This window comes from Anser anser (genome assembly GCF_964211835.1).
Source record: "Anser anser genome assembly, chromosome: 4".
Classification (NCBI taxonomy): Eukaryota; Metazoa; Chordata; class Aves; order Anseriformes; family Anatidae; genus Anser; species Anser anser.
In genome coordinates, this window is record NC_139724.1 from 24,571,348 (window position 1) to 24,598,987 (window position 27,640).

General features: G+C 35.8%; 1 protein-coding gene across 7 annotated transcripts in view; it reads left to right on the forward strand.

The window, feature by feature from the left end:
- Positions 1–27,640, forward strand: part of GPM6A (glycoprotein M6A) — a 177,250-nt gene that overhangs the window by 50,957 nt on the left and 98,653 nt on the right. Inside the window, exons 1-2 of one of the 7 annotated variants that reach the window (XM_083835366.1) lie at positions 7,697–8,289; positions 12,321–12,431. The exons of 4 other annotated variants lie outside the window; for them this stretch is intronic. Coding sequence is in view for 2 of the 3 variants with exons in the window: in XM_083835360.1 (XP_083691486.1) it covers positions 8,253–8,289 (37 nt within the window). In the remaining variant the exon portion in view is untranslated. Of the gene's footprint in view, positions 1–7,691; positions 8,290–12,320; positions 12,432–27,640 lie in introns of those variants that run through there. 2 more of the 7 variants (XM_083835360.1, XM_083835361.1) reach the window with 2 other exon arrangements.

A 27,640-nucleotide genomic window follows, 5' to 3' on the forward strand; every position in this document is an offset into this window, starting at 1 on the left:
TGATTTAAAATCTGGCGGTATCATGGTATCATTCATAGTTATATTTTGCATTCATGTTATGTCACGACTTTTTACTCCAGTACGTGAAAAGCCAAGCACTGGTAATTCCTTGTTATTATTCTTATGTCTTGTGATGTCAGAATTCTTTACTGCAAAGGTTTATAAAGACTGTTTTTGTGACAAATAATATGTGAACAAACACAGTGTCTAAACTACAACTTGTAGAATGACAGAGATAACTTCAACTGTCCAGGGTACTGCAGGTATTCTATTGGGTAGCTTAGTCTGTTGGTTTTGTGGTTTGTCTGTTTCATGTGTGCAGAAGTTTGGCTATCTCGTCTGCATTGTGGTTCATGTGGAGAAAGAGTAGAACCTGAAGTGTAAAGCAAAAGGAATGGATGAGCATAAAGCTAGGAAGACAAAGGTAAAAGCAGTACATCACAAAAAGCAGTGGATCACAAATTTATGTAGATTTATCTTTTGCTTTTTGTAGGTCATGAGGTTGAGTCACAAGTCTGAGTCATTTAAATTAATATATATATATATATATATATTTAACAGCATATGCTCCCCAATCACTAAGTGTAAATAAACTCTTCCATTTGAGTCTTGTAGGTAGGATGTGGGTAACAAAGAGCTAGCCTTAAGATAAGGTTTAAAGAAGAATTATGTTTTAGTGCTAACTTGAATTTTGTTGCTTACACTTGCACACACCAAATAGTGATGGAAGTGAAGGAGCATGAATTCAGCTGGAAAGATGTGATGATATCTTTCCCTGTGAAGCAGTATTTCCTATGTTTTCTCAAAGGGAAGCATCAAACTTCTCTTTCTGATAAGCAGAAGCAAGAAATTATGTCTGTCTGAAGACAGACACATTTGTCCGTGCATTTGTATCTTGTTTCTTGTTCTTTCCTTCCCTGTTTATTCATTCTTGCTATTTTAGTTGTGTGTTTTGTGTGTGTTGCACACTCTTCTGTGCCCAGCTGTCTTCTCAGCTCCTAACTTATGAGAGAAAGGTAGTCCTTGTCAAGCCATGTTTGACCAAGTCCAACCATTTGAAAGCATCAAAAAGTCCTTTCAGAAGCCTCAGACTTTGAACACAAGAGAGGAACTTTACAGAGGCAAACGGGTGCTTGAATTCTTTAATAGACTGATACCACTAATGGAACAGTGGCACCCAGAGAAATACAAGCTGTTACATGCGGACAAATATCTTTCATCACAGTGTGTCAACAACATGCACCTAAAGATCGTTGGGAAGGGAACACAAAGCAAAATTGTTGGTGGTAACTAACTCTTACGTACATCAAAATGTAGATTTTGAAGTTGTGTCAATGTGGACTTTGGTGTACATAAACCACAGAAGTCAAGGGAATCTCAGAGCTCCTCAGCACATTAAGATATGAAATCTCTCAGCAAACATCATTACAACTTTAATTAATTTAATGATTAAAAGGCCAGAAGGGACTAGTGTGGTCATCTAGTCCAAAATTCTGCATAATGCAGGAATCAATCAGAGAATTCCTATGATCGAATTAAACTCTAATATAACTAGGAAAATATTAGATCTTGATTGTATCCTTTATCACCAAAAATAATGATGATAATAATAAAAACAAATAAATCTTCACAAATTTCTCTAGTGTTTTAAAGAAAAAAAAAATATAATTTGTTATGAATCTGTCTTTCAAATTCCAGCAGTATTGACTAACATGAACAGCTTTCAATTAGATCTTTCCCTGCAGATACTTTGATTGTAATGTAGATGCTCCTTAACCTTTTTGTTAAATTTACCAGACTAATTACTTTGAGGTTTAAAAAGTGAAAGGATGTTTTACGTAACCATGTGCGTGACCATTTTTGAAAGTATCTCCAGTTTTTATAGAAGCATCTTTGCATTGCTGACACCAAAAACTGTATGGAATATTTCAATAATATTCAGTAGGGGATAACAGAATAGAATTACAGTATGGCTGGGGTGGGTGAAGACTTCTGGAGACTGTGTAGTTCAAGTTTCCTGATATAAGCAGGGTCAACTAGAATGTGCGTGTATGCTACCTTGTGAAATGTTCTTTGAACATCCAATACACACAATACTGTTTTGAGGGAAAGAGCTCTCTTGAAGGATCACAACGCTGTACTTATAGCATGGCCTTCAGTTTTGAAAGGTGATGCCAACAGCCAGCTGCTGTTGGGCTGTGAATGTACTCGTATGTTCAGTTCAAGTATAATTCCGATTTAGAGTGCCTGTGTTGGAAAATCTAGCAATTTAGAGTGCCTTATGTTTAAAAGTGGTGGTAGTGGTGGGGTGTCCCTGAATTTTGCTGTCCCGCATTCATGTTCTGTCCTCCATCAATCTCTCCTATGTCAGCATCTTTTCAGAGTTTATGGTTTGAATAACAGTATCCTTCAGAAATGTGGCTAACTATTCTTGTTCCTAAAGGTATTACTTCACACTTGGCCTATTAAAAAAGGCATCATATTCTTATTTTTATCTAACAAAGTGAGTCAAGCTCTTAAGAATTTTTGGGGATGGTATTAGCAGTGTTAACTCTTTAAATTGGAAATTTTTGCTTATTTCCAATAATAAAACCTTACTAATAATAGTCATGGAACAGATATAGTCAAAAATGAAGGTTTTAAGATATAGTTAATACTATTAATAGTTACAGATAATAATCAGAAGTATATTAAGACTGATTCAAAGGTCCTATTAATCAGTCTTTTAGTATAATTCTCCTCTTGATTAATAAAGCATATAGAAAAGATTTAAGTACTGAGAGAAACAAATTCTTAGCTATTGTGTTTTAAGGTAGGGTGTCACAAACAGTGGTGAAAGAGTTTCTTACTGAAGAATTTTTTTTTTCAACCAGATGAAATCTTCTCAAATGGGTTATTTTATTTTTTTTTGAACATGATAATTATGTTAATATCTATTAGTTTCGAACATAATAAAGCTACATGCAAGGACATCCCATTCATACCCTAGCCTTCAATAAAATCCCTGCTGCTAGAAGTATTAGGTTAAAGAAAGATTTAAAAGGAAATGAGAATAAGGATGTTAAAGGATGTCCATTAGGCTGTCAGTTGTAAAATCCAGACTTGAGCAAAATAGGAATATAATAACCTCTTTAACCTCTTTTATGGTATTCTGCATTTGAATGTCACTTCTTTTTTCTCTCTGTTTAGCAGTCAGTGATTGATACTAGTCAGAACCTGAATATTTCTTTCAGTAGCAATGGACTTGTATCAAGTGAAGGCCTGTTCTGAAACGTCTTTAGATTATATTTCTTTGATAATGGCCTGATTTAAATTGCTACTCTTTTCCTTTGGATGAATATGTTTTCATTTCATAAAAATAATTTTTGGGGGATTAATAGAGCTATACACAATACCATAACTGGGATGATCAACAACATTCAACCAAAGTTACATTTTTACCTTCTGCTTCCTTCCTTTCTCTGTTAACATACCATTTCCCTACTAATTCTGATAATTTGTCATATCATTAAGTATTTCTCCTTTCCCCAGACACTTGCATGAATGTCTGGCATGAGTTAAACTCTGGGAAGGACTGTGTGCTATTTATTTGACAAGTACATTGTGAAGTTGTAGATAAGAAACTGGCATTCTAGAATGTGTAATTGGACAAATCTTTTTGGAAATTGGACAAAGTTTTTCAGTGCTTCCACTAAATCTGCTCTGTTGGGTATCCAAAGATGAAATCTCTCGTTAAAGCATTTTATAGTTATATTAATATTTTGAATACAAAAATAGGAATATTAATTGTGGCACACTCTAAATAATAAATTTGATCATCCAATTTTAATTATTCTGTGAGACTTTCACAGATTTCCCTAAGCTGATGCCTAATTTTCATAAAATAATTACTACATGTGTATCTATGTTAGTGTTTTGATTCACATCAGGAGTGAGCTTTTAAAATGAAAGCCCCAATTTTCCCCACCTGCTATATTTGGGCTCGTATCATGGAATGTCCTCTGAGACCATAAATTGGATTGTTTTTCATATAATAAAATACAGCACGCTTTTCAGGAGCGTACTTAATGCCTCCTCACCCCTTAGGGGCAACGAATCCACGGGACCAGACTGGAGTTAGTCTGAAGTTAGTTCCCCTGAAATGGGCAGAACTGGTTGGTATTGCTTTTCTCCCCAGATCCATCCAGCTAAACTTCTCAACTTGCTCATGCGGTCATGGGCAAAGTGCTGCAATGCAGTTGGGGTAACTCTAGCTGGCTTTTGTTTTTTCTTTCTCAGTTATTGAGGTAGTGGTATTAGCAACATAAATAACATTATGCTTTTTAAATAATATTTTCATGTGTTGATCAAGACATCATCGCACCACAGCATTATTCTTATTATGTAGTTGGAAATCAATAGGATTGAGGAACGGAGCGGTAAACTGATTTGTAGGCCATATAAAACTGGGAGTAAAAGTCAGGTGTCTTGTCATGCTGTTTAAAGCTGTAAGTGCTCAACCACATTTCATAATATCATAATGGATACCAGGGGATCTGTTAATGTCATCAGCTTCCAATTATTCTCTTGATTAACTATTTATTTAGTCTCATTATACAGTTGGATGTTCTGTCTTGCTTTGCTGCTTACAAATGGCATGGCTGTCCAATGGTCACTTGCACCAGTAATCTCATCTCATATTAGGAGGGAATTTTAGGCAGTCATCTGTAGTTCCTACCCAAATAACTTCTTTCCACACCAGAAGCATGCCCAGCAAGAGGAGGCTAGCAGCTCTGGGTGGTTTCTGGTTATGGTTTTAATATAGCTTGTACGTCACTGGTGGCAACCATTTTTCACAATACAATGAAGAATGGAAGGAAGTCTCTGTTGCTATACCTTAGTCGCATAAATTTAGCATTTTCTGTTTTTTGTTGTTACTTTTAATGCTTGCAGAACTCTTCTGTTGTTTGATTTAGGATTAACACCTAGTCGTAATTTCACCTGCAAAGGTTCTCAGAACAGTTCTTACATGTCTAGAAAGACAGACTTCTGTTGTACAATGAGTATGTCAATAAAATGCAGCTAAATGTGAAGGAAGCTGATATAAAATCTCTCTCTCTGTATGGATGGCAGTTAATAACACCTGAAACTTACCAGAGTCCTCTTAAGAAGGAGCTTCAACACTCCTGTAGTTTGGAGGATTTGATCTTTACCAGGTGGAGCTCTTAGTGCCTTTATTATAATAATATATGCACAGAAAAATTGACCATTGCAAGGGGGGAAAAAAACACACACCTCAAAGCCATTATTTGACAGCGCTGAGTTTTGCTTCACCAGTCACTGTGATTTCAGCTTAACTTTTGATACATAAATGCAGTCTTTTTAGGAAGTTAAAAATCCCATCATAAAAATCAAGGTGTGTGTGAACCTGATATGAAAATGAATACAGGAACTAGATCAAGGATTCACTTAACCCAACATCTCATCTTTTTGTGTTCCAATGCAGATATTCCTGGAAGCAGTACAGGGAAAAAAAAATATTCTACAAAATATTTCTCTACCATCCAATAGTTAGCACCTCAGGGGTCTCCTGATCCAGAGGTGCCATCTTCAGATCTGTGAATTTTTTATGTGATCCAGATTCTCATTTCTCTTTTTTTTCCACTGTACCCTGCTGCAACAATGTCCACAGTTTAACTACACACTGTGTTACTACACCTTTCTTTTCTTCTAAGCCTCCCCCCTTTTTTTTTTTTTCAGCCCTCTCCCTTTACTGAACTAATTGGGAAACAAGTTTTTCTTATTTGCCCTTCCTGTGTCACTCATGATTATACAGATAAGTCGTATCCTCTTCCAATTTTGTCTTTCTAGCCTATTTTCTATTTTGGATGCTTTTAAAATTTAAACAATAAATCATTGTACAATTGTGTAAAGGAACAAGGCTATTTGGTGTCATAAGCAACCTATAGATTCAGTTATTGCAAACATCCCTGTTAAAGATGTTGGTTATCTCAATATTTGGTACTACCAACAGGAAACAAACTTTAGAAGAAAGTACCAGCCTAATCAAAATATTCTCCAGACTTTTTGTAAATATGAAGACTTACTAATATTTATGTAAGAAAATGCATGAAAAAGTACCAGTAACAATGTTTAAGCTAGTGACTGTTTGTTTGTGTTTTGCATGTGTATGGGATTAAAAGAATGCAGTGCAGAGGGGGAATAAAAGGTATGTCGTCTTCTAGACTTGTTCTCTCCTGGTGACAAGTTCCTCCATTCCTCTTTGTTTCTGTACAAAATTCCTTCACATTTTTTCCAAACCCAGGATTCTGTCAGATCATATATATATATACACATATGATCTTACATATATATATATATATTTTATATATATATATATACTACTTATATATACTTTTTTTTTTTTTTCCCCAGAGGGAGGTGAGGGGCTGGAGAGATTGAGGTAAATGTCACTTCTACAGCAGGGGAGACTTGCACAGATCTTCTCTTTTAAAATAAATATATATATTTTTAAAATGTGAATGAACAAATTATTCCTAGAAAGGGGGAAGACACTGAGATGCTATGATGTCAGAGCAATTCCATGTGTATAGGCAGTCTCAATGTGTTGAGTTTGAGACAATCAATTAGATCTGAGTGCTAAAACTACTGATCATTGTTCTTCAATTATTCCAGAAAATAGAAGCCTAGAAAGGTCAGTTAAGAGGGGAAAAGAGGGGTAGAAAATGCACTGGCTAACTAAATAACTACGTATTCAATTATTTAATTTATATATAGAAATGTAACATAATATATAGAAATTATTCTGGTATGAATCATTTTTAACAGGTTTATATATAAAATTTATCCAAAACCTTTTTTTTTTTTTGTTTAGTGACATAGATTGACCTATTGCTTCCTTCTATTTAGGAAGCATGAAGTAAATGAATGAGAAAGTTATCATTTATATGTAAACAGGAATTTTCAGCCATAGTAGCTTTTATTTGTGGGTAAGTTTTAATCACATTTTTCCCCAGAAGGCTGAGAAGTGCAAATTCTACAGAAAAAGTTAATTTGTGTTCTCTTTGCAGTTTTGGTGAAATGATGAGACTTTAAAAATGTTACATTACCCGTAGACTAAGGTACAAAAATGCTAATTTATTGCTAGACTGCAGTGTCCAATTTGCATTCCAAATAAGACTGCAGAGCTCCCCAAATGAGTAGGTGCCCTCACAGTGTATTTAACCTATGCTTTTCCTAAGTGTGCATGTTTGTGTGTGCTTCCTCATGTACACTCACACATGTGATGCTTCACTATTTTAAGAAGGTCCAATTTTTTAACAGGGAATTGAAGTGTACAGATAATTTTGGATATTAGCAATCACAGAAAGAATTGGTGCAAGCGTTCTTTTAAATCTGAGCTACCCCTGAATTCCTTTTTATTGCAACATTGATGACAAATAATATATAGGGTGCATATAATTTGCAGTGATTAATATCATATATTAAATTGTGCTTGCATGTGTGTATAAACACACACATGCATACAAAATGATAGTCTTATACAGAGGTTTTCTAGGATATTAAAAAATACGTGTAATAGTGTATATTTGTTGTTAGTTCCAGATGATATCAATATGTGAGAAGGGGGGAAATGAAGAGTCATATTATTCTTAAATGTGCTGATATGGGAGGGGAGAGGGAGGGAGGGAGGGAGAGAGAGAAAGACAGACAAGTAATACAGCATAAAGAACCCACAGGCATCTGGGCTTTCCCACTTCTGTAGCAAATAGGGGGAATTATGGGTTGGTGGTCTGCTTCACGTTAAGAGGACACCCCTCCATCTGTTCTCAGTACAGCCTGTTTCCAATTTAAAACACAGATTTCAATACAAACCTCAATCTCTTTTCTCCATTTTATATGCAAAGTGAGGTTTACGAATCGGTGTCATTGCCATAAGGGCTCAGACCAAATTTCCTCCCAAAATTCACAGGCTGTTCATTTGAATACCTGCTTACAGTGGTACACAATGGGCAGCTTTGAGAAGAAAAATTGATAATCTTCACGGAAGAGTAATTTGAATGAAATTACACTTGACAGCCCGTCTCCAAGCAAACAAGGAGAGTGAGGGAGCCTTAGCTAAGCTCTGAGGACTTGCCTAAGCCTCTGCTGTTGGAGCTTCCCAGGGAAAAAAAAAATCCACACTTTTTCCTACATCTGACTGAAGCTTTTGATTAATTCTGTGTAGCTGTTTCTAGTGAAGAAAGGTAGCCATGGAAGAGAATATGGAAGAGGGACAAACACAGAAAGGTATTGTGATAAAATTGCTTTCTGTTTGTGAGGAGATAATTATTTTGCAGTTCCTTGTTTGCTTTAGCAGCATGCTATAAGGTTAGTGAATATCCTTATGTGGCAGATGGGGAAAGGTTACTTTTTTTTTTTTCCCCTGTATCACTTATGTTCATTTATCTCTCTGCAGTAGCACCTAGCATTAATATAGTGATTGTCATCTTATATTTAATATTAAACAGATCTAAACATCGAATTTCACATTTATACTTATAATTTTTCAAGCATTTAGTGCAGACTGCTTGCCAGACCAGTTTTTGTTAACCTTCATTTATTTCATGTTTTCACGCTTGTCTGGCTGGGTCAAGGGAGCCTAGTGTGAACTATGAGAGAGCTACTCACACAATATTTGGAGCTAGTTGCTGTTGAATATCTAACAATATAACCAGTATTTACACCTTGAATGAGAATCCAGTCTGAACAAAGACATGGGGTATATATTGTATATATTTAGGCAGTACTGATATTTCTCTCTGCATTTTTTCCACTTTTGCTTTGCTATGTGTTGAAGCAGCCTTGCTATTTACATTGTACAGATTTGGATCTTGTTGAATTTCATTTTGCACAGTGCAGCTGAAATTGCTTTAGCAAGATGTACATAGCACGTTCAGAGCATTTCTGTTCTAAGGTTTCTAGTCAAGTTGATAATAACTGAACACAGGAGGATGTGTTAGCACTTAAAGATGCAATTTAAGATTATTGCTGATTGTTTATTAATTTGTGAATCTCTGAAAAACAGTGTTCACAATGTCCCTACACTTAAATGCTATTCTGTACAAGCAGCATTACAGTCAAAGGAATCAAGTCTTTTTTTCTCCTTTCACTCTAGTGCAAGCACAAAGAGTAATCCTGATGAATATTTGCCACATTAAATCATGTATGCTCTTCATTTTGCATTTATTTCCATTTCTGAGGAGGATTTAGGAACTCACCAAGTTGGTTAATATAAATTGCCTGCAAAGGCATATTTTTCTGAGCTGATGACATATTCTGTTTTCTGCTCCCTGATCAATCTGCTTGCTACATGTAAATGTCGTGCTTTCTCATTATAAGTGACCCATTTAGACAGAATACAGCTTTGGATTGCTTATGTTCTTAATTTTGTCTAGATGCACGGTACATATAAAGAGAAGACCAAGGGAAGATAGATCTGCATCCTTGGTGTATGCATACTTATATATAAATAGATTAGTATCTGCAGGTGATTTCAGCAGTTCCTTCAGTTAAATTTTATTTGCAAATAGCAGAAATAATGGGAAAATAAGGCTTTTATGCATATAAAATCAGTGCTTTCATTACATGTTTGAATTACTTAGGTTTTCATTTAGAAATTGAAGATATGCTTTTTTTTTTGTCTGACTTTTTTTTCTCTTTAGAACAAGTAAATCCAACTGTTTGATCACTGAATCAAAATGTTTCATTGTTATTGCCTGAATAAACAGTGTGAAATGCAAAATTCCTAAATTTTCATTGGGGGAAAAAAATCAGAGAAAAAAGTGAATAAATTCATATATTAAAAGTACACGTTATTGATGAACTGCATTCTCATTGTTCATATGGTAAGCAGTTGAATGACCAATAGCCAGGCAAAATGGTGTGATTAATAGTGTGATTACAACAGCTAACACTACTTATTCTGCCTCCCCCCCCACCCCCCCCTTCCCATTTATAAAGCCATGTGTTTTGCCTTTTTTCCCCTTTATTGGTATCCAGCTGTCATCATGGACAGTGACAAGAGAAAGATAAGAGCTGACAAATTATATTTCTTCTTCCTTACTGGTGTGGAAGGGGGTACTGCTTAGTTGCTGTCACCATATTTGTGAACCTGTCATTTCAACCTGTCGTGTTCCCACTTTGAATTCTGATGACTTTTAAAATGTATTTAGAGTTTGAAGAAAATGTATGGTTTAGGATCAAAAAGAAAAATTCCTGAGAAATAAATTTTGGGGGATGCTTGAATGCAGATGTTGGAATTTTAGCAAAGTATAGGGGATGATCATGAAATCATGGATCCCTTTAAGGTTTGCACTTTGTACTTGAAAAGTATTGACTGTTATTGACTACTTGATACTCCTCTTTCGTAGTGCCTGTTTTCTGCTTTTACTTAGCATAATCTATCTATTACGTGTTTTACTGATATCTTTAGTATAGTTCCAGACTAGTTCTTCTAACTATAGTGCCCTAAGAACTTTAATTTCTGTGTTCTGATTTTCATCTTCCTGCCATTTTGAGAGGAACTGTTTGTTTCTTTCTTCCTCCTCCGCTTCCTACAAAATCAATGGGAGTGTAAATTGCCACTGCTTACCAACTCCTGTGCTCTTCACAGCAGATGTTTTGAACCTCCCACTGAACAGCATTACGTCTTCCTAGCAGCCATGATGGAAGTGAATAGTTTGATGCATTTCATAAATATGATAACGATAGTTCTAATAAGAGGCTTGCAGTTTCGGGAGTCTTGTTATTTTACAGAATGTTGTGCAATAAGATATTGATAAGTGAAAACATAATTCTTACCATAGTGATTCCAAATAATGATTTTCTGTCTTGCACAATCTCTGTACATTCTAGCATTTAACATGTACAATTTGTTTCTGGCTTTAACTTGGAAAATTGTCAGCAGGGGAATATATCACATCCTGTTTCTGTAAGTAGTGCACTACTAGAAATGATACAGTTCAAATAAGGATTAGAAATCAGAAATTGTCTTATTTTTTTTCCACCGATATTTTCTTATATTGCCCTTGGAAAATGTTGTTTCTTCTTGCATCAGTATCCTTCATTTGGTAAATGGAAATAATGCTGTTGTCCAGCAGTTTTCATGTGTGAGGCTGTTGAAATCTAAACCACATATAATCTGTATTTATACTTCTGCTTTAAAGTATTATACTTTTTTTTTCTTTGTTGATATCACATTTCTTTGGTTTGCAAGCCAGTGCAGGTCAGGGAGGATGTTTCAAATATATTTCCTACTCAGCTATCTGTAGCTGTCCAAGAAATGAAGGTGCACAGAAAGTCTGTATGAACTGTGTGCTACAATATGCTAAAAATGCTAAAATATTCTAAGAAAGTAAAAAGTCACAACATCTCAGAAATATCAATTTGTTAACAATTTCCATAACACTGACATTATGCTACATGCCTAGGAACTATAACTTATGAAGAACTTTGATTGCAAATTTGCTGTCTGGATAATCCGAGATAACTAAAGCCTGTAATTTCAGTGACTGGTTTATTATTCAAAAATGATCAGGTCGACTAAGCATAAGTTTAAGCTGTGTCTTTAGGGATGCATGCTAATTTTGAAAATCTCATGCACAAATTAGCATGTGTGTTAGTGGTAGGTCTCAACTGCCAGTGTCTGAAAGACAAGGATGTCAAACTGTCAGCTATGCTATGTGGAAGAAGCTCCAGCTCCTGCAGAACAGGTCCTCTCTCCACAAAAGCACTGATGATGCGATGATGTCCCCCACCCCAGTCATTCCCATGATGAAAGCGATGATGTCCCCCACCCCAGTCATTCACCATGCTAGAAAACTTCAGAGGGCAGGCACTGTAATTTTTGCATTGTGTGGGACTTGGCAGTGTGGAGTTTAGAGTTATTCTCACTATGTATCTATTTTAGGAAAAAAAATAATAATCTATAGCACAGCAAGATATACACCACTTGAAAACAAACATGCTTTTTTATAGCTCATCCATAACTTTTAGTAGTTTGAATTCCTTTATAAAATAAACTATCGGGAATGGGCAGAGCGTCTATTTTTGTGCAGCAGCAAGCACAGGGAAGAGATGATTTTATTTTAGCTCTCTTGGCTGTAGCATACCTGACAAACATGGAAAAGGTTTCACTGGTAACATATAGAAGAAGTACATGATATTATTGTGACAGGTAATGGTTGTATATTAGAATTAGTGAGTTAGCATTTGGTCTGAATTAGTGATCTCAGTGGATTTGCAGTCTATTACCAAAGCTCTTTTGGTTTCATCCACAGTATGCCAGTGAAGGAGAGCTTTAAGAAGTTTCAGAAGAATGTAATGGAGTCTAGGGTGCTATCTCATTAGTGTGTACACACAGACTCTGTTTCTGCAGCCATGAGAAAGAGGTAAACTGCTTCCTTTTACTCTGGTATATGGAGTGAATTAGTAGGATAATATAAACAAGATGAAAGTGACTTTTATTTCCTATTCAGAAATAAAATAACAGCTGAAATAGTCAAAACATTGCTGACATCCCTTGCAAGTTAGTCTTTTAAATCTTTTTACTTCTGAAAGAGAGTTGTTGTCCAGTTTCTCATTTGATTATTGCTATTAAGTAGGTTAAAAATAAAAATGAACAAATCACAATATTTGGCACTTTGATTTTTGTGGGTGCCTTTATCTGTAAATAAACCCAAGCAGTTAATTTCCATCCTGTAATGTAAATGCCAGACAAGTGTGAGCCATGCTTGTATCTTCAGTTAGATTCTTATGTTATTAGCACTCTGTTTGGCCTTCTAGGACCCCTGAACTATAATCAATTTAACAAGTAATTTTTGTACAAATTACTGTATAATTTGGTCTTATAAGTAGGAAGTAGAAGAATTTTGCCAGGTGATGTTCTTCATTCAAAACCTGGATTTGCAATGCTTCTTGAAGAAAACCTGATGGGCAGAGGTCAATCTCTCTTTACTTTGGGAATATGTTTTAAGATCTATGCTTAGTTACCAAGCTTGTGTTCAGGATGGATTTTTACAGGTTCCTTCAGAGTAGCATGGTCTTAACTTTCAACATGTTTATTAACCTGCTCTTAAAAATGTGTGTGTATGTATAGTAAGAGTCAGATAAAATACTCACTTGACAATCGCAAAGCCACTAACAGAGTAATTTTCCTTCTTAATCAATGTTAAATATGGAGGAAAATTTTAGCATCTGGCAAAGTCTCTCACTATATTTCTTGCTTAATATTCCTTAGTGGTTAATCCATTATTTTTATTAAATAAAAATGCCATGACATCATTCAATATGGATTTGAAATTAATTGTTCTAAAATTGTATGTTATTCTCCTTTAATGTAATAATTACAGACTACATTACTTAAGATTCTCATGTTAGGAGCTGTAATTTGAATATCTGTTGTTATTCAATATATTAGGCTGTTATTCACAGATAATGATGCAAATAAATTTAGTCTTCCTTGTTTATTTAATCTTTAACATTGAAGCGTCTCTCTTAATAGCAGAAAACAGTATTTCTTACTGACTTAATGTGATACTAGTCATAGGCATGAAAATCCAGCATCAATATGACCTAATTGTACTTTTCTATGAATTCTTAGAGGGCAAAAAGTATTCAAATGAATCTTTCTTTCAATGCGTGAGAATTTAAGACTTCATGGTAATTTTGACACTTCTGTGTCAACTTCATAAATAAGCTATTTTAGAAGAAAGTTATTTCATATGAAAGATATGTAGATGTTTAGAAAAAAGTGTCAAATGTATTCCAAATGTCTAATTTATGCCAATTCTTTAAAAGATATAGTATCAAAATAGTACTATAAATCTGTGCAAAACTTTGCACAATTTTGCACCACAATTGGGGGAAAAACAGTATACTGTTTTTCTAATTACTCTGAAAAAATCAACATTTAATTATGACAAAATTCTTCAGATATAGCAAAAATAAATTAGATTCGGTTTAGTGGTTAGGCTCTAAATGGGATTGATATATATAAAAATTATTTCTTTTATATTCTGACTATGCCTTCATTTCTGATAAGCACTTTAAACAATTTTGCCAATGTGATTTTTCAATCTGTCTTCTCCAACTGGTGAGAACCTGCTCTTTCCTGTTAAGTCTCATATGGTGTAGGAAGTAGAAAATCATCAGCTACTACTGAGTGCAAGAATTTCTTTTTCTGTTTGCATTTATAATACTCCTGATATTTGCGCTTGAACAGTTTCTGAAGAATTTTCATTTGGTTGACATAGTAGAGGTTTCTAGTAGTTTTGTTTTTTGTTCCCTGGTGGTGGTGATAATACATCAGTGAAATAAATGAATATTGTATTAAAGTCAGTATCAATTTTTAGCAAAAATCTGTCATTTTAAGAGGGGTGTAACGGAAGCTATGCATTTGTTGCACTTGTTGTGACTTCAGACTTTTTAGCAGAAGGTGCACTTGCTGCAGTTTTGGTATATAACCTTTGCAGGAAGGTGCTACTGCTGGAGTATAAATAAAACTCAAACAAAGTATAGTATTTGCAGTTCCAATAAGTATTCCTAACTTCTTAGTATCTTCCCATTTGTACCCCCAAGAATGTTTTGTTTTTCTTCTTCCTATTCCTAAACAAAACCAAAACCAAAGATCTTTGTGGTTACTGTCCCACTTTTCTGTTTCTGTGGAACCCTTTTCTTCTTAGCATCTGGAATGCATGGAAATGAAATCCTACAGCATCTTGTATTACGTGTTCCCAGAAGAAATCAAAACAAGTACTACATGAAGGACTGAAGGAGAAGGATCTAATAAAGTACAAGAATCTTAGGTGATCTGGAATTTTAATCTTTAGTAAGCAAGTCATAGCTGCTCACATCCCACTCTTCTATCTGCAACAGGGTGATTTTTCCATAGGTAATTTATGAAGGTAATCAGACATTAAGGAGAAATAAGAAGGAAGACAGTATAGTAGCATAGCAAAGTGATTAAGCAGGGATTGCTTTGTATTAAGGCACAATGGGAAAAAAGTAGAGGTGATTATGCTGGTAGAGGTTAAAGTGAGGCGGTATGATGGAAAAAGGGAAGGAAAAAGAGGTATGACTTGAAACACCTTTGAAGGGATTCAGAAGCTTGAAAATGCTATGGAAAGATTGGAAGACAATATTTGACTAAAAAGAATGAAAGATACATTTAGTCTTTCAGGCCAGACCTGTAGAGGACCTTAATGGGAATTCTGGCACTTTATGCACAAAACTTGTGTTTTGAAGTGGGGTGTTTTGAAATGGCTTCCAAATCTTTACATTTTGTCTTTTAAGGAAAAAACAAAACCCTGTTAAGGTGTTGATATCATGATATAAAATTCAATAATTTTAAATACAAAACAACACAAACACAAGCACTCTGATCAGAGTAGTAATAGATTTATATTTGTGGATTAATGTTGGTAAATGCATAATTTGAGAAGTTTTACACAAAAATAATCAGAAGCATAAATTCAGATTTTCTTTTTAAAATAGAGCATGTGTAGCTTAACAGTTTTGGTTTTTATTTTTCTCCTGAGAGAAGCCTGTAACATGCTACATTCATGGCAGCTGCATATATGAGTAATATTGCAACAGTGAGCAATGTCTTAGTACTTTGAATTTATGCACAGGTAAGGAAAAGAGGGAGAGCAAATTTGTTTTTACCTTAACTCAAAATGATGAGAGATAGAAAAGACCTTCTTGCTTGGAAAAGGAGAATATATCACTTAACTTTTGCAATAATGTGATCACAGTTGACCTGTTGGCCTAGATTCTCTGGGGAAGGAAGCCAGCCTGCATATCCTGCCTAGCAAGGTGATGTAGCCAGTGTGGGAGGTTCCACACTGTAGTGGCACCATCTACTACTGGTGAATCAGCTTAGCTTTTTGTGTGTAATTCATTAAAACTTGCCACCCCCTGATTTTCCACCAAATCTTCTCGGACTCCGTTAGGCTATATGCAATAGCAAGCAGCTGGCATAGTTTTGGATCAATTTAGAAGCCTTTAGAAATCTACCATGGGAAGACTCTGGTGTCTCTTTACAACTCTTAAGTGAGCTGTGCTGGAACATGTTTGGCTGTAGCTAAGAATTTAGGCTTCCAAATTTTTATACAGGAGGGAAAAAGCAGATCCTGAGCTTCTGGTGACATGGATCTGGTCTATCTCAGGGGATATGTGAAGCCTAACGGAGCCAGGTTTTGGCTGACACAGTGCTCTGATTCTTGTCTTTCCAGAACAAAAAAGCTAATGCATACATCCTGTCATGTTCTGCTTCCATCTACCAAATCACTTACTTTTCATCTCCTCTAACTTTCTACTACAAATCTCACCTCAGACAACTCTTCACCTTCAAAGCTCTCCTACTTTTATAAAATGCAGGTTACCAACAGTAACCTGCATTTCGATGCTTTGGTGGTACTTAAGAAGAATCTGCATGCATTCATAGCTGATGCTGTCATAAGTTTCTCTGGTATGACAAAGGGAATCTGGACTGTGGTGGGCAAGACATTGTTGCAGCTACTGTGGGTGAATCCTCCAAGACTGCGCTGGAGGTTATGGAAAGGCTATGGAAATCTGGCACTGTTGCTAGTTCTCTTACTTCTGTTCTGTCAGTGATAAAGTCCTGACTCTTAGGGCTATTCTTTAACATTTCACGTTAGTAAACATGTGCAGTTTGGGGTGTTTTTCTTTTCCTTCTGATGGTGTTTTTCTTTCTTCTTGGAGGTTGAGTGTGGTCTCAGGGATGCTTACACCTGATATGGTCCCTTTTTAATAGGGAGACAGGGAACAACTGAGCAGAAGGTGCTACAGCTATTTTGAGCAGACCCAGGCTTCTAGACCTTACCTGAGTACAATGTTAAATACAGCAGATAGATGCGGCAGAAGAAAGGGGATGTAGTAGCTGCTGCTGGGCACAGTGAGCCCAATTCAGCCTCTCTCGCTGTTTGATCAGTCCATTGTGGAAAAACCTTTAATTGAGCAGACTTCCCTGAGCAGATCTTTATTGTTATTTTTACTGATAACAATAATGGTAAATAATACCATTTTGAATCCTGCATATGACACAAAAGAGCTGATAAACTTTTAAAGGATAGTGTTTTAAATAAGGGTTATACCAATAACAAGCACGTACTTGTTGAATTTATGGGGATAGTAGGTTGCTAAGTTACTGTAAATAGTAACAGAATATGCATAGATGAGAATGGAAGTAAATGTTTGAAATTGCCTTGAGAAAAGAACCGTTGACTACTGGCTGCTGTTGTTCATAAAGATATTCATTTATATTATTGAATGGTGTATTATTGATTTTTAACAGAGTAGCTTTAGCAGGAAATGCTTCCCACTCTATGTAGTTTGCTTTCATTCATGACTTGCTGATAAACCACAACTATATAGAAGAAGCTTACATTTCTAGTTCAGTGGTACAAATACAGTGATTTATTTTCTCATGAAATAGTCTGAGCGTGTTAGATTTATAAACTGTTTTTCCTATCTGTTGGGGTGCTTCAATACAGCGGTACAATTGTCTTCAGAGATTTTTCGAGCCTTGTGATTTCTCATTGAGAGGTTATTGGCTACCTCTGATTAACCTGTTATTCTGATCCTTCTTAAACTCTTTTAAAATAATAAACAAGCATATCCATGATCTTTCCCTGCCTTTCCTCTTCGTAGGTTGCATTTCCGTATAAAAATCTGCAGATTCTATTTGTAGTTGTCATGCTATTCAAAAGAATCTTAATACCATGTGGCCTAACAAGATTGCTGAACGAGTCTGGAAGAGGGAACGATCTCTTGTTTTCCAAGTGTTCCTTCATAACTAGCTTGAGATCTGCTCCTCTTCAAGCCATAAAACACTTCTTCCATTTTGTCTTGACTGCATTTGTTACATAATGCTTCTCCTGTGCTGGAAAATTCATGGTCCTAGTACATATTAAGGACCACTTCGATTCACACTATCCAGCATTGTTGTAAAAATGAGTACCATTTGTAGATTTATATATTGCTCTTGATTTTAGTGTAACATAATGCCACTGAAATAATAGACCTAAGTAACTTCAGTACCTGGAAAATCAGTAACCAGGGCTCTGATCCTGAGAAGACTTACATATATGTTTTTGCTGTCATGCACTGTCAGTAATCCCATAGGTTTTATACAGATTATTCACTTATGCAAAAATGAAGCATGTGCACGGTTTTAAGATTAGGTCCTAACATTGCCACAGAGTAATTTACATGTAGCTGTCAGGTTTTTGGCAGGAAATCTGTGAGAGGACATTGTGAAGCAATTAAATGGGGTCTGAGAAGAGACTGGAAGGAAGGCTGAATGGAATTTGAGATTTTTTTATTTTATTTTTTGCTTGTTTGCATGGTATTACAGTAAATTAATATGCTTTGAGGTCTACAGGGGCCATATGTAGGTTCCAAGAAATACTATTCTTTTTCTCTGGCTGGTTTAATTTTTGTTTGTGTTTTTCCTTGAATTACTAGAGGATGGACACACTATTGGGCAGAGTAAAATGGACCTTCTAGCAATACTGAAATATGTTGCTGGTGTGTCTTGTTCACACACTTAAGCCAAGCTGATCATCAAATTTACCATGCAGATGGAATTCTGCCCAAGGCAGGCTGCTAGTGACCTTCTTTTTACCTTTCTCCTGTAATATGGGAATGGTCTGCTTTCTAAGATTATCTGGGAGCTTAATTTCATAAAGTTCATGCTGCTAGTACAAGGACATACAAAATTGGTATTATCCTTCTTGTTGTCATCCTGTAATGAATTATAAGTGAGACTTTTGGTCTTTCAATGCAGATCTGATGCAGCATGCTGGTTAGTTGCTTGTGTTTTGTGGGGAAGAGTGCAGTAGATCTTTGATTTTAAGGCCTTCTGAACTGAGTGTCTGTTACGTGGTAGTCTGTGATTAGTAGACGTTGATATCGATGTCTGATGTGAACACAGAAAATGGATGCTTTTGATTTTTTTTCCCCCCATATTAACTAACTATGCTATTAAAATCTTAAAGAGAAAAATGAAACAAATTTCAGCTATTTGTAGAAATAGCAGGAATAACTTCTAGTTTTATAATTCCATTTTATTACGCAGATAAAATTAATCAGAAAAAAGATGCTTGTCACTGTGGCTAACCAAAGTTTAGTAAAACATGTATCTACAGTCACACCCAGGGCATGTAGTGCAAAGGCCAGAAAATAAAAGTAAATTTATTGCAGCTGTTCAACAGCATATGGAAACTACCATTTCTCAAAGATGTCATCTTTCAAAATTATTATAGGTTTATAAACAGTGTTCACTAGTGAAAACACTGGAGTAATTATAACATAGTGGTGAGTAGGCCTGTCAGGTCAGCTGTGTTTATGCTAATGGTTCAGACAAGATATGTTTTCTGCCCAACCCATCTGCTGCAGTCATTAAATATTTAAGACACAGGGGAACCTGTTATGTACATTGGGGGTCCTTTATTGGTTTTGTGGATGTGTTTGCATAGGGGGGACTTTTGCTGTTAATTTTTTTCTTCATTTTGACACGTCCCATACCATCTGTATTGCCTGTGCTTCCAACAGATATCTTTCCGTTATTACTTGTCATATCCCATGCTACATGAAAACAGGTATTTTCTTAAATATTTATTAACAGTCTTGTTACTTTCAGAATCCAGCTCAAGCACCACTACCTTTCCTGAATGTGTCTGAAATATGCGGGTTCAAAGATTTTAAAGTACCTGTAATTATCTGTTGATGTATTTTGTGAATATTATAGATGTTCAGAGAGCTGAAATACTCTGTTCTCTATTCCTGAGAGAGGAATGCAGTTATGTACATGTTTGTGGAGTTTTCTTTTAATTTACGGTTATTCCTACTTGTCTTCCTTGATTTATTTCTCATATAGGCTTATTTTTATTATTATTATCTTTTAATGTAGACTCAACTAGATTTGACATAGCTTCTGCAGTTGCTAAATCTTGTGATGTCCCCTGGGATCTCATTTTTCTCTTTTGGTTTTTCTTGCCCTTGTAATTCCTGATCTGTTTTGAGTGTGTACAAACTTGGTACTTTAAGCTGGAGAGACTGACTACTACTAGAGGTCTGAAGGTACTGCCACTCAGAAATGGCTGATCTGTAATCATTCCTTTAATCTAATATCCTGCCAAGGCAATAGACTTCAGAGTTGCTACAGAATGTGGTTGTTTTATTTCTAAGGGGATAATTTTACTAGGCTTTTTGTAGTCCTTCAGGGACAATGAATTACACAGTGGCCCAGATGTAACAACCGATATAAGAGTAGCAGTCATTAAACTAAATTACTGCAGTCAGCCTTACTGTCCTTATTTTTTTTAATTATTTTTATTTTTTTACCTATACCATCAGTGTGATAAACTGTATAATTTAAAATCTTACCTTCAGCGTGAGGAGTAATAATTTGGCTAGGGCTAGTAGTGGGTGGGAATGCTGCTGAGCTTTTTCAGGTAGGCATGGTCATAAATTCTGCAATAAATTAAGCAAGCAAGAAGAATGGAGAATACTTGCATGGAATGACTGTAATGAAACAAACTTACTCTTTTCAAGTGGGGAAAGTAGGTTAGAAACCTCCATGTCAATTGTCACTATTGTCAGAATATTTAAAAAAAAAAAAAAGCTATATATATATTTTTCATTTTAATGACATTATAAAAAGAGGGCAATTATTTGCATTAGATTTCTGCAATTGCTTTGACTTTATTTTTATTCTTTATCCATTATGACTCACTTTCTGAAATTGTTTATTATTCCTTTGTTAAAAAAAATTGAGGAAACACTGGTCTGTTTTCTAAGTGCCTTTATGGTTGTTGGGATAGAATAGCAGTTGCTCTGTCAGTGTCACAGTGTTTATTTTAGTCTCTGAATTAATTTTCTTGGTTGCTAGGCAATTCTATTTCATAGTTTTAATGGAAATGACTAATTCATTCTCTCTCTTCAGCTTTCGTTCCATAATCTGCAATGGTTTGAAACTAGGTTTCTCTGACATAATGCTTGGCAAATACTCCTGTCAATGTACAGTTTTAGGACTATAGTTTATAAAATGTGTCCAGCTCTATATTTCTTGTATGTTCCAACGAAGCCATTGTAAATGTAAGGTATTCAATAAAGGAAGAACTGGGCTTTTATGTATAGAGGATAAATATCTGCCCACATGTCTGACGTTTTAGAAAGTTCTAAGGGGTGGGTTGTGTTTGGAGTTGGTACAGCTGAGCCTTTTTACCTCCAGTGGTGATGGTGTAATATCAGCAAGCTAAGGAACTGAGATCTTCAGCATTTATAGTCAGCAGGTCTTGCTTATTACTTAGCAGTGCAGAAAGGTTCAAAAAGTAGGTATGAATATTCAAAGCACTGATAACCATATTATTAAAGAAAACCTCTAAACAGTCCACAGTTCCAGAGCTATTTTTCATACTGGAAAATACAACACCTTAGCACAGTTTGTTTAAATTATTGTTTTCTGATTCTTTAATCCTATTCTTATTAAAGGCAAATATGAAGGAAAAATAGCTTTAAATGAAACTTCAGGATAATGCAGAAGCATAGGCCTTGTTTGTTTTGTTACTATCAGTTATGCTTTCATTTCTTCTGAATCAGCTAGTGAAATACAGTCTTTTGGCTTGCTATCTTCATTCACCTTCTTATGTTTCTGTGCTGGTAAACTGCACAACTTGGAAATGATTGAAATCCACCTCACTCACCTGTAGCAGGAGAAAAAGCATCCTGTGGGCCCAGAATGTCAATGGCATCTTCTGTTAGGCCCTGTGCTCCTGACGTTGGTTCAAGGTCTGTCAGCTTGTCCAAAGTGTGAATTCTCAGTAAGAGTAAACTATTAAAAACACGAAGCATCACAGCAATAATTTCCATCGTGCTTGATAATACTCATGAACAAAGTCATTATCTCAGTACTGATACAACACTACAGTCAAAAATCGTATTATTGGATTAAAAAGTAAGCTATTCTATCAGCCAGTAACTTACAAATTACTGTTTTAGAGATAATGGTGTCCTAATAAATTTCACAAAATTTTAAGATTTTGGATCAAGATATGAAAGATCTGAAATGGATTATGTATCTTTTGCATTTTTCAATTTGACCTACAGGAACTACTACAAAATCTTGCCTTTGAAAAAAATCTCACTATGCCTTTGTTTCCCACGTGTCAAAAATATATAGAACTTTTCTTCCACCTGTTCTATGATTTGCTTATTGCTTTAGTAGGTCACAGTCTTCCCACTTCTACAGTGGGACTCTTATTTTAGTTGAGGCCTCTAGATACTACAGAAAGATAAAGTATGCAAGGGAACACTTACTGATTTATTTTTAAAAAAGTACAGCCATTAATTAGTGTTCTTTTCTATTAAAGGTGGAATAAAGGGTAATTGAAGTATCTTGTCTGGATTGTCCCACTTTAGAGTTTCTAACCAAATATTGCATTCAATTGAACAAAACTAAAGGAGTTGCAATCATTATGCATATGGCATATGTGTTGTTAAAATGAAGAGTGATAGACCTTGATTTTTAGCAGAGACATAATCTAAGGTAGAATGGTGTGATATACATACGGCGGATGTCTGTTCAGTATGCCAAAAGAAGGAACAGTTCAGAAAGTTGTAACTTCAGCCCCCTTCAGTAGAACTATGTTCCTCAGTGATAATATATGTGATATGTAAAGTCCAGGACAGATATGATCAATGCATCTTTTTGCTCATTTCATGGAACTGATGCCTAATGGTGACATATTGGCCCATGTTGGCTTGCTAGTTTGTTAAAATAATGCATTTTCTCAAGAATATTTTTCTCTTTACAAAGGTGATCACATTTTTGCCTAATGATGGACAAGTTTGTTTTGTCTTTGGCAGCTGAAAACATAGACTCTCTATTAACAGCATGATTGAACTTAACCCCAAATACAAAGAAAATTTCAGACCGAAGGATATTAGCAGACCTAACTCATTAGAAATATCTTCAACAGACTGTTTCTTGTATTCAAATAAAGTAGGTAAATCCATTTGGCATACTGCCCTCACCAGAAGGGACTCTGAGCATCCTCCCCAGCTGGGCACAGGATGAGTGCCCCATCAGGCCACCAAGACACCAGCCTCCACCCAGAACCCAAAACACCGCCACCATCTACTTTATCTTACTGGATATACTGTGTTGAGCTCTGTAGTGTTAGAGCAAGATTTGTTTCTGTTCTTTAAGCTATCTTGTTTAAAGGTTGTTTATACATCTTTAACACTGCTGTCTAACAAGATGTATGCCTAGATTAATTGTTGAAATAAGCAGCCTTCTGCATGTCATGCCCCTCATTTTGTTGTAAGTCTGAAGTACTCTTAAATAGCAGCTCTTGAAGTCACATGATACGAAGAAAATCTTGGCAATTGCATTTTAAAGGCAAATTTCTGCACTTCAAGTGTGCACTTCAAGACTTCAAAAAAAAAAGTTATTCTTAAACTTACGTATGTGCCTTCTTCCGTCCATAGGACACATTATGCAGAAGTTTTGACCATGCTGGTTAAGTGCATATGCCCTACACTTATGCTTCCAAATAACTTGAAATGCTGTTTTTGTTTGTTTGTGATAAAGAAGTGTAGTTCTCAGGGTTTTTGGATTTTAATTTAGTTTTAGGGTCAAAGCACGTGATTGACCTAGCCTTTGCAGCTAAGATACTGTATAACAGTGACAAGCAATTCTACCTTTCTTGGGGTCTGATTGCATACAATTAGTGTCAAGAGTAGAATGACTGAAGACAATGTCAAACTATTATCAATTTCCCTAAATATAAGAAGGAAGGATTTATTACAAAGGAAACAGATGAAATTATGTCTCTGAAATTAGGATCTCTAGTATGAGGGTTGAGGAAAAGAGGATGGAACTTTATCTTCAACATCCAGTCAAGAATAATAAAATCAGAGGAAACTTGCTAGAGAATATTAACAATAATGCTGAACAGTCAATCCACTGAATCACCAACTCATGTGCCACATCCCTGAGGAAACATAGTTTCATGCTGTGTATGCGAGTCCTGTCTTAACTCTTTATTTCTTCATGCTCTGGAGAACAAAAATGCTTTTTAAAGGTGCATCTTTCAAGTGGGAAGGGAGGGAGGGGAACAGACTTTGTTTCTGCTACTAACAACTTTCTTAAGAGTGTCAGTGGGAAGTGACTTCTCCATCCTTTCACAGAAGGAATGAGAATTCCTCTCCTTCTGCTGTTTTATGAAGACTGTGAGTTTTCTGTGTAATTTTATTTAGTCTATAAGCATTTGTTTCCTTGCATGATGGGGAGCTAAGTTTTAGGAAAAACAAACAAAAGAAGTGAATGGCAAAGTTTTCATAGTAGTCCAATATCTGAATGTAGACTAGTCATAATATATCGGTGTATTTGTCACTGCTTGTAACGATTATCTGAAAGTTGATCCAATCACTTTCACAATGAGCTCTTTAAATTAGTATCCTGGTGACAGCAAAAGGATGTGGCCTGTTTAAATCCTGTACATCACAAGAAAACATGAAGAAATTGCTATGACTCAAAGGCAGATTACCAAAAGCAAGCAAAAGGAAGCTTTTATTGCTGTGAACTTGAAATGGCTCATTGCTCATAAACAGTAGAACCACAAGTAAGTTATTAGGTCATGCTAGATCATTTTGAGTAATGAAGTGATATTCATCAGCATGTTATGTTACATATGTCACGTATACAAATATGAATACTTGCTGATAATTTTGCGGAATTATCTGAATTATCTCCTTCCTGCAAAACAAGCCTTAGCTCTGCAAAGCCAGCTTATTTCTTTAACAATACATTTTATTTTGCCATCTTAAGACATCTTGGATTACAGAGATAATAAACATTTCCTGAAGGGGTCCAAAAAAGAGTTTTTGTAACACATAAATCGCAGTGTCCTTTAAATGTCAGTACCCTGAAATGCTGTACAACTTAAGTACTTGATTCTGCTAGAAATGTGAAGGAGGAGGATGGGAGTAGCAAAGGGAGAAAGCAAGTGGAGAAATTGCATTTCCAATTTTTTTCCTCAAGAACTCAAAGGAAAGCTTTGTGTGAATTTTATATAATTTTGACACAAACCTACAGACTTGTGTAATTTGAATTACTTTTAGTAATTCAAAATTTTTGAAAAAACATGATTCTCTCAGAAATTCTATCTAATCTTATGGCAGTTTCTTGGGAAGGCTGAAAGTTTTTATTCTTTTTTTTTTCCTGCTGTTAAGTGTAGTGCTTTCTTTATATTTTGACACACACAAACTGCTATTTGTCCATAAGTAAACACTGCTATTCCTGAGAGATAGATACATTGCAGAAAGAGGCAGTAAATATACAGCAGATTGGTTTAGTCATAAAAAAGCAGGAATGCTTTTCTGAGTCCTGAGCAGAGGTATATATGAAGTAGCAAAAGGTTTTCAGAATAGAAGTGTAACATGGCCCTGCGGTCTTTCACCTGGATATGCTAGGTGAGTGGGAACTCATGGCAATTTTATCTTTCATGCACCTTCTGTCTCCCAACGAATAATATATAAACACGAAATAAATTTTCCTGGCTATGTCAAAACTAAGCAAGGATGCACCCCCTCATTTCCTCAAATGGTTTATAGGAAGCTAAGGGCCCCATCCATAAAAGTTACCATATTTAACAGGGCTGTGGCACAGGTGTAATGTAGCTGAGGTTGAACCTCCTCATTTCTGTTCTCTGAAGGCAATGCTTTCTAGAGAGTAGCAGCTTTGCACACTTACTGGGTAGCAAGTTTAAAGACAGGTTGTTTAGGGCTGAGGCACCATGGGGATGGCTTAGCTGGAGCTCCTCATGAATGATCTGGAGATCACAGAGAGAAAACAGCTGATGGGGATATGCAGGAAGGAGGATGGAAAATGAGGAAGAAAGGCGGCTATATGTGATGGGAGGCAACAGAGGTTAATTGGTAATTGGGAGATGAGATGAAGCCTCTGTTCAAAAGAGACAGAAAATGTACTTGCTAATAAAGATCTGGGAAGGGTTTCTTATCTGCTCTGAGAGAAACAGCAGGAAAAAAAAGAAAAAAGAAAAAAAACACACAACCCTTTGCCTTATGTCTCATAATTTTGAGGTTTTGGGGATTTCAGTATTTTGTGAGACCTTGTTCATATCTATCAACAAGGAGAAACTGTGGTTTAGTAGATCCAAGTAGTACTAACTAGTACTATTAGGTCCTTTTTTTTCTATTTCTCTGATAGATTTCAAACTCTGGGGGACAGGGATTACATTAATGTTCTGACTTATCTCATACACAGCTTGTTACTTAAAATTGTTTAGAGGTGACAACATGTTTATTACATGCCATGGCCTGGATTTCTGTTTATTAATTCATTTTTTTCATTAAAGGAAATAATCTGTATCTCACTGGTGATAAAATTCTTTGGTGACACATCTCTTGAGTCACGGGTTATAGTACATGTTAGGTTGTACTAGATATGCAGTAATTATTGTATACCTTTTTGTAAATACTGCAGTTGCCAGATAAGCAGCGTGCACAAGTTTTCGCAGAATAAATTTTTTCTAGATTCTATGGTACAAAGTAAGTCCTATAAATGATGATGAATACATCTTTAAAAAAATATTTGGAGGAAAAAGTGCATTTTGTAGAGTACCTGCCTTTCTTGTGAACCAAGTGTTAGGTGTTTCAGAGTTGTGATATCAAAGAGACCAGTAAGTCTTCCTCTACTAGCAGCATGGATAGAGCACAACTGAATGCTGGTATTTCTTGCCAAATAAAATTAGGAGAGGGGAAAATGGAAAGTGATCACAGCTTTCCCATGCTCTACTGTTCAGCAGAGCCAAGTAGGTCTAGGGGTGAGCTAATCTGGAAGAAAGAAATGATTGCCATTATTCATTGCCACATGAGAACAAAAAACCCAGAGTGAATAGGACTTCCATCACGAGGAAATTTTGAGCAGCTATGCAGCACAGAAGGTGGCTGTTGCCTGGAGTTGTATGTCATGGCTGCTTAAGTTTTTAAAAATTCCAAGTAATAAGGATTAAATGCAAATATCAGTCTTAATGTCATAAATGTAGAAAACATCTTGAAAATATGAAGCAGATGGATTCTGAAGGCTCGGGAATCAGAAAACAAAGAATACAAGCAATCTTTTCTTTCTTTTTCAATTAAAAAAAAATGTTTTAAGTGTTCAGCATCTACTTTGGGGATCTGGGATATGGAGCCCTGGTATCTTTAGAGTTTATGGCAATTAATGTAGTCTTACACAGATAATTAGTTTACAACAGCAAAGCTTGTGACCCTGCTGCTGCTGCTTGGGTGAGAGCAGTCCTTCACTTGTTTCTTTCACTGAGACATGGACTTTCTGGCTCCTAAAGCAGGTAATAACAGATCTACTCAGAGGCTGTGTGTCTGTGGGAGCTGTAAAATGCAGTGGGTGGATAGATACTGAGTGTATAACGTTAGGTCATTATATCTGTTCTGTGAAGACCTTCAACACTTGCAGCCGCTGGAAAATGAAGCATGTCTGACAGCTCAGAGACTGCCAGGGTTGTATGGTGTTATATGGCTGAGAGGGAGC